The sequence below is a fragment of the Amblyomma mixtum genome, chromosome 5 (genome assembly GCF_055824585.1).
Source record: "Amblyomma mixtum isolate Tamu chromosome 5, ASM5582458v1, whole genome shotgun sequence".
Taxonomy (NCBI): Eukaryota; Metazoa; Arthropoda; class Arachnida; order Ixodida; family Ixodidae; genus Amblyomma; species Amblyomma mixtum.
Genome location: NC_143016.1, coordinates 61072398 through 61085521, shown reverse-complemented (window position 1 = coordinate 61085521; position 13124 = coordinate 61072398). Strand labels below are relative to the sequence as shown.

The 13124-nt window shown below is 44.7% G+C and overlaps 1 protein-coding gene across 1 annotated transcript in view; it reads right to left on the bottom strand.

Annotated features, from left to right (window-relative positions):
* Positions 1-13124, bottom strand: part of LOC149342387 (uncharacterized) — a 92156-nt gene that overhangs the window by 43565 nt on the left and 35467 nt on the right. The window contains exon 2 of the mRNA XM_089546794.1: positions 7190-7248. Within this exon, the coding sequence (XP_089402920.1) occupies positions 7190-7248 (59 nt within the window). The remainder of the gene's footprint in view (positions 1-7189; positions 7249-13124) is intronic.

Genomic DNA, 13124 nt, shown 5'->3' with positions numbered 1-13124 from the left:
ACAGAAACGACAAACGCCTTAGTGGTTACAGAATAGACGGCTTTCATGTGATGCCATGTCGTTCGTATTGGTGGAAGAGGTCTGATATTTTATCGCCTGGAGAATGAATGGGAAGAAGGGGAAAAAAAGTTATCTCTCGAGTTGTATTGGGTGAGAGAAGGTAATAATTTCAATAACACAGAAGTGTTCGCGACCACAAGCAAAAGAAAAAGCTACAAAATAAGAGCAGATAATAGTAAAGAGACAAAAATTTTCAGATAACACCGCGACATTTCTCTGAGTCCTAAGTTTCTTTCGTTTCGCTTACTCCACTCTTCATGAGACTGTGGAACTTTATGTGAATGGTTATAACAAATTACTGCTTGGCGTCATTTTCAGCTGACATTTAGATTTAAATTCGATAGTTTTTTCTGTATTTGATAAGTTCACGTACCGTACTAAGAACCTTAGTAGAGGACATTCTTACTCGGCATGCGTAAAAACTCTCAACAAGATGTACACTTGCGCATATTGGAATGATTAGCTCGACTTCAGCTCACTGCCACCACGCCATCACAGATTCCTCTTTTTTTTTTTTTTTTTGCGGCTAAAGCTGACGATCTATTTCAAGCATGCCACCCTTCTGTGGGGATAAATGTTTGCCGCCACAGCAATAAGGCGGCAAAGAAGCCCCATTATAAACCAGCGCAGCTTTAGTCGCTGCTGAGCCGATTTCTCACCGCTTGGATACAAGTGACATGCGACTCACGCGTGATATCCAGCAGCCGTTCACTACCTGTGCACTGCGGAGCCCATTGTTACAGCTGATAAAGATCGCATTAGCTTGCATGACCAAAACGCTGTGCCTTCGAGTTAAGTGGAACACCCGATCGCGAGATGATATCAGCAACTGGCGACAGGTTACCTTACCGTTATCACGATCGTTTGCTTCTGCTCCGCCAGCAGTTTCGTTGCAACGGCTTCCCACTTCTCTTCCTTTTTACGGAGACTTGTATTTCGAAGCCACGGGAGAGGACTGCTTCCTACCTTTATCAAACTGCAGATAAGTTCAGAACACGACTTCCCTTTGTTAGCTGATCGAAGTGGCAGCGAAGTGGTGGTTTTGTAACTTGTTCAAAGCTTGGAAAGTTCTTACCACTGAATATATACAGGGTGTCCCAGCTAAATGTAACCAAACTTTTAAAAAATGCGAAGTGTCCTAGTCCAGTAAAACCAACTCAGAGTTGTTCATAGTCTCGTGGCCTAGTCTTGAGTATTTTTTTCGCTCTTCAAAGTTAATTAATTAGTTAAGTTTAATTAGCTCACTTTTTAATTATTCACTTCAGGAAGAAAGTGTCAATGCAAAACTTTTAGATCACCTCAAAAAACCGCTAGTAGTGCTATTTACGTCAAGTTACGATTTACGTAGCTTCATTTATTGGCCTTAGAAGAAAGTTGTCACGTGACCAGCTGCTCGCTCACTTCTCTGCCCCGATGTGCACCCAAAGTCTCATCGAGGAGAGGACTTCAGAAAAAATGCATTTTATTCTTTAAGGCGCGTCTTGGGACGTTGAAGTGGCACAGTTGTCATGTGGAAGCTTTTTCTTATTGTGCGGGTTATGGTTAAAGGCCGGTAAAAAAACTATTATACGTAAGTATTACTTTGCTGCAAATGTCTCACTAAGCTGTTTCTCAAAGCGATCTACAACTTTTCGATTGACACTTTGTTCCTCAAGTCAATAATTAAAAAGTTAGTTAATTAAGCTTCACTAATTATTCAACCTTGAAGAACGAAAAAAATACTGCAGACTAGGTCACGCGACTCTAAACAACCCTCATTTGGTTTCACACGGCTAGGACACCCCGTGTTTTTTAAAAGCTTGGTTACATTTAGCTGGGACACCCTGTATATATATATATATATATATATATATATATATATATATATATATATATATATATATATATATATATATAAGGGATAACAAAATCTTCAAGGCAACTGATTAAAAATATAATAAGTTGGGGAAGTCACATTGAAAAACTTAACAGATTTATTCAACGTTTCGACCAGGGACTGGTCTTTTTCAAGAATCTGAAGAAAAGACCAGGGACTGGTCTTTTTCAAGAATCTGAAAAAGACCAGTCCCTGGTCGAAACGTTGAATAAATCTGTTAAGTTTTTCAATGTGACTTCCCCAACTTATTATATATATATATATATATATATATATATATATATATATATATATATATATATATGAAAGAAGCCAACAGCCACAGAAACCAAGGGGCACAGGGGATTTTTAATTTATTTATTTATTTTGTGGTGTTGATCAATTTAGAATATTACTGAATATGTTATCGCTTAAAGCTAATTGATGAGAAAAGCAGAAGAAAAAACAACCACTGCCGCCGGTGGGATCCGAGACCTCCGAATTACGCGTGCGGTGCTCTACCTCTGAGCTACGGCGACGGCTGTCAAATCTTCTGCTTTCGGGGGTATTTATGTTTACAAGTAACCTAACCTTGAGAGTGTTCATCAGCGCCACCCACGTTCATAAGCGGCGGACGTAGAACGTCCTGAGTAGCCGCAGGTGTGACGTAGAACGTCATCGAACGGAGAGGGTGGAAGCTGCGTGAGAACCCTCTTATGCTTCCTATGGCGTCAAGGCTGCCAGAACCGAGGCCCTCGCCCTATATATATATATATATATATATATAGACCACTGAGCCACAGAGGCGGCAGGGCGGAGCTTCACTGCAGACTTAAGCTCTACCTTACTATAGAGCCTTTATGACAATATATGCTACCTTGTAGTCACGCTCCTGTGGGGCAATCTTGCTTCCGGTCTTTAGTTGAGAGGGGCCGAGAAAAATGCCCCAGGAGCTCTTATACGGGTCTACTGACCAGTGTAGTGCGTAGATGTTTACTGAATTATATGTGTGAACGTAACATCAACGTAACGCAACGTGGACGTTACTGACTTTTACGTTCACAATCGAAGAAAAAATGGGCAAAGAAAAAATGCAAAAAACTGAACAGGATTTCGCACGCTGCTGTGCGTTACTTAACGACTATGCCGCTTCTAGAAAAAACTATACGTGAAAGAAAGAAAACATCGCGGGCCAATTGCCCTCCCGTTTCAGCTCAGCAGCTGCTGCAGACCTTCAGTCCTCTAACAAGGGGCTACTTGACAAAGCCTTCTTTGGTATCAGACGCGCTAGCACGACGCCGTGGTAAGTTTCCGAGGTTTCCCGCAAATTTGAGTGCGTGGCTGTGCTTCAGGGCGTTATCTACACGGCGGGACTGTTTCCTGGAAGACCGGAGACGCTGCAGACGCCATTTCAAGAGGCCGTTGTAGGACGCTCTCATTCCACTAGTGAAGACACACTCGAGCATTGTTGTTTTTACGCGAGAATTAATATATAAATAAGAAGGCCTGCACTATTTTAGTTGTCGTTTTTTTTTCTACTGGAGTTAAACGCAAATTACAAAGGCTGGCAGCAATAAATGTTGCAGAAAATGTGTCTTACCGCCGATTTAAACCGGCTTGCGTCTTCTAAGGTCTAATTGTTGCAGAGGTGCACTCTCTCTAGCACAACAGTTGGATATTTTATCCATAGATGTATATCCTAAGGACAATTAGGCATAGCTGAAAATGCAAGCTTTTCAAGACGACAGTTAACGTCAGATATACAACAAATGCTTGCGTCAGTCACAAACTGCACAAATCATGCGCCTTCTTAGTGTTTAAAGTGTCACAGCGACATACTGCTAGCGTGTGCTTTTGGGCAAGTTCCTTGCGTCGTGTCTATATCTCTTCAAAAATATTTACTCCAACAATAGTTATCCACTTTACAGAACTGAAATACAAGGAAGAAAAACAACGCTTTTCAGTGACAGATTTTCTTCCCCATTTCACTTTTCCAGTGCCGAACTTGGGTTCTTCCAAATGGAACAACGTCTGCCGCTAACTTAGAGGAACCCTACGTTTTATGGTACCACATGACCAGGCCTCCATGGTGCCGTGCGTATCAGGTTGATCTGTCCGAGGCAAACTGCAGCTCCTCCATTAGAGGTTGTCAGTGCCGTTGTTACAACAGCCAACAACTTCCGCATGGATGGTCAGTTTTCCCTGATTCTGATTCAAAGCCTGCAAACCGCTCTACGCCGTTTATGCACGAACAACTGGTTGCACAGATATGCGAAGTGTACCACTGGTTCATATCGAAAGGTCATGACATAATTTTTCAATGACTGCCAGGACACTGAAGTATCAAAGGGAACAACCATGCAGACGCAGCTACTCGCACTGCCTACAATGCGGACTTCGAGTCAGTATTTCTATATGAAGAGTTGACGCACTGTGTGAGCTCCGCCAGTTGGAGCTGAAGCTCAAACTTTCTGCGTGGAACACTGACCAGTTTTTTAAACGTCTCTTCAGGGCATTTGATCTTGGACTGCGCCCTCCTCTTACCCGCAATATACCGCATCGTGAAGCAACGTTGCTTTGCCTCCTTTGGCTCAGTGTTGCATTTACGAAGGAATACACGTTCCGGGTTGGGATGGCCGACAGCCCTGCTTGTGAAAGATGTGGCTGTGAAGAGGCAATTTCACATCTCCTGTGTGAGTGCCATGCTTTAGCGGCCGAAAGACGTACTCTGCGTTGCGCTTTGGATCGCCTCGATCTTCGCCTTTTAACAAAGGATAAGATCCTGGGGCCGTGCCAGCAGCAATCGACTCCCCTCAAGGGCTGCAAGGCTGTGTCCAGCTTCTTGAGAGCTACTGGCTTGAGGGACCAGTTGAGACAGTGCCCCTCTCACCCCTCTCTTTTCCTTTTCAATGCCCTCGTCCCTATTCCTCTGTGCAGTGTATACCCAGCCGAAACACTCTTCTCATTAACATCCCTGCCTTCCCTCTTCCTGTTTATCTCTGTTTATATACCAGGTGTCCCAGCTAAATGTAACCAAGCTTTTAAAAAACACGAGGTGTCCTAGCCGTCTGAAACCAAATGAGGGTTGTTTAGAGTCGCGTGACCTAGTCTGCAGTATTTTTTTCGTTCTTCAAGATTGAATAATTAGTTAAGCTTAATTAACTAACTTTTTAATTATTGACTTGAGGAACAAAGTGTCAACGGAAAAGTTGTAGATCGCTTTGAGAAACAGCTTACTGAGACATTTGCAGCAAAGTAATATTTACGTAAAGTAGTTTTTTTACCGGCCTTTAACCATAACCCGCCCAATAAGAAAAAGCTTCCACATGACAGCTGTGCCACTTCAACGTTCCAAGACGCGCCTTAAAGAATAAAATCCATTTTTTCTGAAGTCCTCTCCTCGATGAGACTTTGGGTGCACATTGGGGCAGAGATGCGAGCGAGCAGCTGGTCACGTGACAACTTTCTTTTAAGGCCAATAAATGAAGCTGCGTAAATGGTAACTTGACGGAAACAGCACTACTGGCGGTTATTCGAGGTGATCTAAAACTTTTGCATTGACACTTTCTTCCTGATGTTAATAATTAAAAAGTTAGCTAATTAAACTTAGCTAATTAATCAATTTTGAAGAGCGAAAAAAATACTCAAGACTAGGCCATACGACTATGAATGACCCTCAGTTGGTTTCACTGGACTAGGACACTTCGCCTTTTTGAAAAGTTTGTTTACATTTAGCTGGGACACCCGGTATATCTGCTTGATCTGCGTCGCAGAGCCTTTTAACTGATTCGCCGCGGCGGGTCCATTTCTGTGGCGTTCAGGCTGCTGAGCGCAATTTTTCTATCACATGTAATCTCGACCATGATTAAATGCAAAGACGCGTATCGATATTTCGAATCATGTTTGTTATAAAGGTTCTGGCGATAAATTCATCGAATTGCTGCTGTCAGTAAAAGCTGATTATCCGACTATTTCTAAATATATGCCAATGTTTGTCCTGCAGAAAAAATCTCTTTCACGCCTCAAAAAAATGGTACTTAAAATTTTCCCGTCACTCGAACCATAGTCGTGACGTATGCACACCGAGAAAGACTGGTCGCCGCCGTTTTGAAGTGAATGACGGTGCAGCGTAGCCTCTGGGATCCGCGTCTAAAAATATGTGTCGACGCATGCATTTATTTTACTTGAGAAATCGACCGGTGACGGCGACACCTGTACTTCGTTTTTTGGTGTTTTATGGCTTATAAGAGCTCCGTTTGCGGTGAGAGTGGTCACTTTGCTGTTAAAGTACCGTAGCCTGTAGTTACAGGCCAACTTCAGGTTGTTTTCTGTTCGACCAAACTAAATCTAAGTTCTTCATCATACGACGAATCTAACAGCCCTGAGTTGGTGGCTTTTTTTTTTTTTGTAGAGTGAGAGCTCTACCTCTCGGTGTACAACTTCCGATTCCGATGGGAATGAGACAGTGACCTTCAGTGCCTCACAAGGTCAAACCGAACTTAACTGCGTGGTGGTATGGCCCAAGCTATGGTAGTATGACCACATGATTATTTGACTATTATCATTAGGTACATGACCTTGACCCTTGACCTTGAGCTCTCACCTTGACATTTGATCTGAGACAGTTGAGGCTATGCTCAACAGAGCTGAACGCACGAGGTAGTGAGGTAGTAGGTAAAAGAACGTATGAGGTAGTGCTCTACATTTTTTTCGTTTGTATTTTTTTTTGCTGATCAAATTTCTGAACTAGGCCGAAGTAACTAATCTGTTAACTAATCAGCTTCTAAGAAAGGGTATAAGGCCCATCACAGCGAAAGCGGAAGCAAAGGAGTACACGATCGCGACACCGTGTTTCTATGTCGCTTGCTCGCCATGTTGCGCTATACCTTGCACATGAACAGCCAAATGATCGCCGAGAGCTGTAGGTTCGTAAAAGGCGGTATCTTTCCATTTCAGTTACACGTAGTTCGTTAGCGGAGGAACCAGAAGACAGGCGGGGACGACGCGTGTAGTGGTACATACGAATCGTTCGCAAACCTTAACAATCTGCCACAGGAAACGAAATGCTTCTAAGAAGCGTTTTTTTTTTTTTTATTCTGGAGCTGCTTTAATTTGCAGTGAAGTTCTAACATCATCATCGTTATCAGGATGATCGTTGTCACTATGATGATGTCAGCAAGTTGCCAAAAAGTTGGTATTTAAGATTTGGTCGACTTTTTTCCCGAGTTATTCTTTGGCTCATTACTCCGGTGATGATAAAAAGGAGGTGCTCACGAGCTTGCTTGAAGAGTCGCACCCGGAAGTCTTGATGCGCGCAGAACAAGAGTCAAACACTTACCTCAAACAAAAAAACGAGAAATATAAAAGAAAAAAAACGTCCTGGAGGTCGCCTGCCAGACACGGGACAAGGACCTGGCACAGCGTCAAGTGCAGAGTGGGTCTGCACAGATCAGATGTAGATAATACTCAGCGATGACGCAGCCACGATATGGATTCCTTCTAGGAAGTAAGCGATATAACGCAAGCTCCAGAAAATTAAGTGAGGAAAGTTTCACGCAGATTTGTACTAGCGATGGGAAAGCCATGAAGAGGGCGTTAGGAGCGTCTGCGACGCCTCGTTGCTCCTTGTTTTGAGCAGCCACCGAATGTGGAATAAATACGCCAGTATATGAACTCTACGAAATAAGTTCATGAACTTAATATTTTCCATAAGTACACTACGTTATAAGTTATTACCTTGTTCAAGGGCAGCTTTTTTTTTGTCAACTCCCATCATGAACACAATACTTTTGTTTGAACAATCTGCAGATCAGGCTAATTTATTACTGCGATAATTAGCCAACCGGATATCGTGACCAGTCACACGTATCAGAAAGGCCGCAAACACTGAGTCAATGCGGCAAGAAATCCCGTAGCAAAAGCCGTGGTAGGCTTACTCCAGAAGTGAAAGAGGGAGTAATTAGTCGTTACTACGACACCCCCCCCCCCCCCCCTCTCCCGAAGCTTTTGTAAAATCTGTATAGGTTTCCCCTGTGGCCCTGTGGCCGTAAGGCTGCGCTTGGGTGGTTGATATATGCTGAGTATTGTTCCCTTATTTCAGATCAACTCTACTTTGGAAGATTCCCCTGAACGCAATGGACTTACTCAAAGAGTTATGAAACCTAAAGCGACGTCACACTTGGGTTCTGTTTGCCTCAGAACACTCAACGAGCTGCTCTCAGATAAAGAATCTGCTCTCTTCAAGAGGTGATGGGACTCGGTCGTATCTCGTAATCGAAAACTGGAAGGCAGAAATACATATAACTCAGCAACGCAATCCGTACTTTACGCTTTCACATCATATTTCCTTCTTTACCTCCTTGTGTCCTGCGCCACCAACGTTTTCTGTGTCGCTCTAACAGTTCCAAGTATACGCTATCTCTAGAAGCTCGGAGATGATGTCATTTCACACCGCATGCACAGGCCATAAAATAAAAATGAAACGTCTCTTGGCAGTGCCACTTCGTAACTCATTCACGGCGGTTGTACTGCGTCGAAAGCCATTTCAGCATTCACAGCACTGAGCTGAAGCTTGTCTATGTGCAGAAAAAAATAAAGGAATGCGTCGAAGCATCGTCAAACACAACCGCCAAAATCGCCCAGGAAGGCCTCAACCGTGTTGAACTAGGGGAATGAGCAAAGGGCGGGCCTTTGGGCACCCATGTCTGCGCCTCACCTAGTTCCCCACTCCTTTTTCGCGGCGAAAAATAAATGATGAACTCGCTCGAGTTGACTGGTGGTGAGGCAACGAAGCAGCATTAAGGAGTAATTATGAAGCTGGCAAAGAACTGCAGAAACAACAAAAAAAAACACTCTCTGTTCGTATTCACATTTTTCAGCTATATCTTGCGTCGTCATCGTGGGGCACTTGGAATAAACCGGAACATCGGCGTACTTCATTTGCATACGTGCACCTCTGCTTCGGTGAGGTCTCGCTTGCTCAGTTTTCGCGTCATATGCGCCGTATACTGCCACTAGAAGGCCAAAAGACTGGAGTGCCCTTCGTTCTTGCCTGCAGGAACGCATACTTACCGAAAGCTGCCGGATTTTCACGCCACGGGCTAAAGACGTGACGAAATTCTTCATCTCTTTCGCACTTTAAGCAACAGCGATTACGAAAGGAAACCAGGAAATCTCCTTTGAGAAAGCGGAGTGTGGAGGAAGGGGTGACGCTTGAAGGCGTCGTGAACACTATCCCCGGATCATCGGGGGCAATTATTGCCTGTTTCGCACCTGTTTACAAGAGGAAACCCGTCGCCACAAAGCCGCAGCGTCCCATTGTGGCTGTCACTAAAAGCGAAGCCATTGGACCGGGGCCACACACTAATGATACGGTCACATTAGAGCTGGCCTCGAAGGGCGAAGAGATTTGAATCGCGGCCGCTAGATCTGCGACGCGTATCGCTGCATATCTGGAGCCACGTGAACACTATCGGTGCCTGCGGGGTTCAGCAGCTGCGAAAGATTTCTTCGATTCTCTGATCGCGAGCTCCTGCCGGGATCCAAGGGCACCTCGATGTATTCGCCGACGAGCTGTGCGCGTTTCGTGGGCTGTCTCGCACGTGTACTGCGTATGCAACACGTATATTGACTCGTATATTCACAAACTCCGACCGGAGAAGTTAAACGCCGAGCTTTTAATTTTCTTTTCATAGTTTTTCCTTGTTGTATTTGTGAACACGATTAAAAAAAGGAGGCGTTGTTGCCTGTAAACTCTGTCAGCTTCTTGTAGTAGTATTGAACACACACTTATCAGCAGTGGTCATTTGAACAGCCGTAATATGCTCACAAGCATAAAGATAGCAGTAACAAGAACCGGTATGGCACATAAACCAAATTACCAAGAGCCTTTGCTCCTCAACTACACGTTTCAACAACCGGAGTTACCTGCGCATTTGCGCAGTCACTAGGCACTTGTTACTACACACAATACTGTAAATTGCTAACCTGTGGCATCATAATCATCACGAGCCTAACTATGTCCACTGAATGACAGAGGTCTCTCTCATATCCCTTCAATTAACCCTCTCATGTGCCAGCTGCGACAAGCTTATCGCAGTAACCTTTTTAATCTCATCCGCCAATCTAATTTTCCGCACACTCTGCAAATCTTGGCTTCTGTTGCAATCCAGTCCGCTACCCTAAGCGACCATCGGTTATCTTACCTTCGAATCTATTGCCGGGCCCATGCCCTTTCCTTCTTCACTTCAACTACGATATCATTTACTAGCGTTTCATCCCTGACCCACTCTGCTCTTTTCCTGTCTCTCAACGTTACAGCTACCATGAGATCCCCTAACCTTGACTCAACGCCATTCTACAGCATGGCATCCTTCGATGATTAAACTGCCATACGTCGTGCCTTCTGTGTTTCCCTTTCATGTCGTCCGTTTTTTTTTTTTTAATCTTCATGTATCATCAACTGTAGTTCCCACTTTGCTTTTCATTGGTTTGAATAGCTACCTTAGTTCCCCTTAACAAACGGCGACAAAATGCGCACGCAATTTAAAGCTAGCTACAGGACTCTCGCCTACTTACCGCTCAAGTTTAACTAAGAGGGTTAGTGAAACATACACAAGAAAGTGTGCAGTATGTGCACTTCAGTGCACGTGAAAGTTTAGTGCGCAGTTGTCAACTCGCGTGAAAGTCTTTACGGAACCAGACCCGTCATGGTAGCTCAGGGGGTCTGTTGTTCAGCTGCTGAGCCTAAGGCCTCGCGATCAAATCCGGGCAGCAGCAGCCGCATTTCGATGGAGGCGAAATGCAAAAACGTACGAGCTCTGTGCAGAGTCAATGCACGTTAAAGAGTCACAGGTGGCCGAATCAATCCGGAGCTTTCCACTACGCCTTCCCACTTAACATACGTGTAGCTTCCAGACGAAAGACTTCAGGTATCACTCCATATCTTTTAGGACACTGACATTTCGTTTTTGCTGTGTAGCACAGCAATGTGGGAGGAAGGTGGAGGAAGCTAAGTGCTTAAGCCAATGGCTTCCATACCTGTGTGGTTGGGTCGCGAGCCCATGAAAGCCTCACACATTGGGGAAACTGTCCTCCGCAGGCTCGCAGCTTACGCTTCAACGCGAGAAAGATGTGAAAAGTTGGAAGGTAGACTCTCTGTAAAAGAGAAACAAAAGGTGGTAGGGTTTTAACGTAGTTAAACCCAGTAGACGTGCGAAAGCATGTGCTCATTCCTCTCCTCTTCTTTCTGGCATCTGCATGTGCACGCAACCGCGATTCTCGCTCTTCATTGCACCCCCCCCCCCCCCCCCTCCACTCTGTGGCGGCTGGCGCGACGCCGTCCTCGCATTTGCTGCAGCTGGCGCAACACTCCTCCGAACTTTCTCGAACTTCCTCCCATTGGTCGAAGCTTGCGCAACGCTCCTACGAACTAACTCGAGCTTACCCGAGTTACTCCGATCACACAAGACAAAATTTCTCGAGGTTGGTACGTCTGGAGTAGTGCTTTCGCACTAAACATTTCGTCCAAGTGATGACGTACTACTAAACTGCGCAGAACTGCCAAAGGATGGAGCACTTTACGCTTTAACTTGCACTAGAAGATGACATAAACATTCATGTTAGTTGCCTAAGAACCGCTGCGAGCGGAAAAATTAAAGGGAACTAGGCGCCTGCGGAGACTACACGCCCTGCCTTAACGACCGTGTCAACTCCAGTCGAGACGCATGTTCTCGTCCGTCCTTCGCACCCTTAGCTGGTGCATAGCCTTTCATGCGCATGGAGACGTGAAGCTGTTCACAAAGTTTGGCAGTTCAGTGCACGCAAATTCTAAGCTCAAGCGTTTGCCAAGAGGAATGCATAAGAACACCCATGAGTTGTTAGTAGGACCTATTGAACGCCTAACATAAAGGCTGTTAATAAAAAGTGTCACACCACCACCACCACCACCTCGCTGTTATCGCCGTGGGTTATTCAAGGAAGGTATCGTAATCCCGATCAGCATAAGCGGTGCACGTATGATGATGATAATGATTTCCTAAGGCTTAATGGCACATACACACGGCGGGGGATTGGCCATGGTGCATAATGGATACAAATGCACTCATGTACACGGAGCACGTAATACAGCCTTCGTCGTTTTAAAAGACGACGATGTTCTCACTCTTGTGGCTAAGTGTCAAAGGTGCTGGATTTCAGTGCTTTCGACGGGCCCTGTAATTTTTGAAGCCTAAAGATTCGAATCAATAGCAGGCAAAAATGTAATCAGAAAAAGTTTCATCTTCAGATGCCAGTCTGCAAGAAAGCAGATATCTTGTGAATGAACAAGATGTAGTAAGTCTATTCATATTCAGCTGTTAAAAGTTTGCTTTTTTTGGAGCCCTGAAATAAAGCAGCATTGCTCGTCGAGAAAAATGCTGTTTTAGGACCACGTTCAGCTCGCGGAAGAAGGCCGCTGTGTAGAATACCTTTGTGCTAAAATTGTTGCTGCTGCGTTTACGCGAACACCCAACTGTGCGCAGACATGCTCGCTAACAGAAAAAATAGAAGGTGGGACGAAAAAGCGCGCGAAGCAATGAGACGTCTTACTTAAATAAAAAAAAAACTGGAAAAAAGAAAACAGAGAGGTCGCACAGTCCCAACTTAACTGGTAGACAGCGTGTGATCAATAGACCTCATGACTGAATGGGCCTCTAAAATTAAATTATAGAAAGCTCGCTAGGTGCAGCTGTGAGATTCCAGTACTGGTCATCGCAAGAGTGATGACCAGGCGTGTAGTAATTAGACTTCTGCCAGTTTCTTCTCTGTCGTACACCCTAATCGTATCGGTCTAACTGCATGAGAGAATGCTTCAGTGGAAAGTCATTCATGCTTAAACGTATGTTGCCATCGGGGAAAAAAGTTAGAACAGGCTGTAAAATGCCATAGCATGTCACAACTTAAAAGCCATAGCATGCAAAATTACAACATGATGGTTTCAACACTCTCAGTTCCACTGTACTTGGGGGAGGCCGTCGGCCTAGATTATCTCGTTGCGTCAGATCTGCAGCAAGCCGGTCCAATGGTGCTCTGCTACGCAGCTCTTTCAGCGAAAATGATTAACTCAGCGAAACTATCGCATTCTTGTTATTTAGGTTCGTGCCCCAGAGTGGCACAACGTGCGGATAATCAAACAACGAACTATGAGATTCGAAACCAACACCTGTTACAG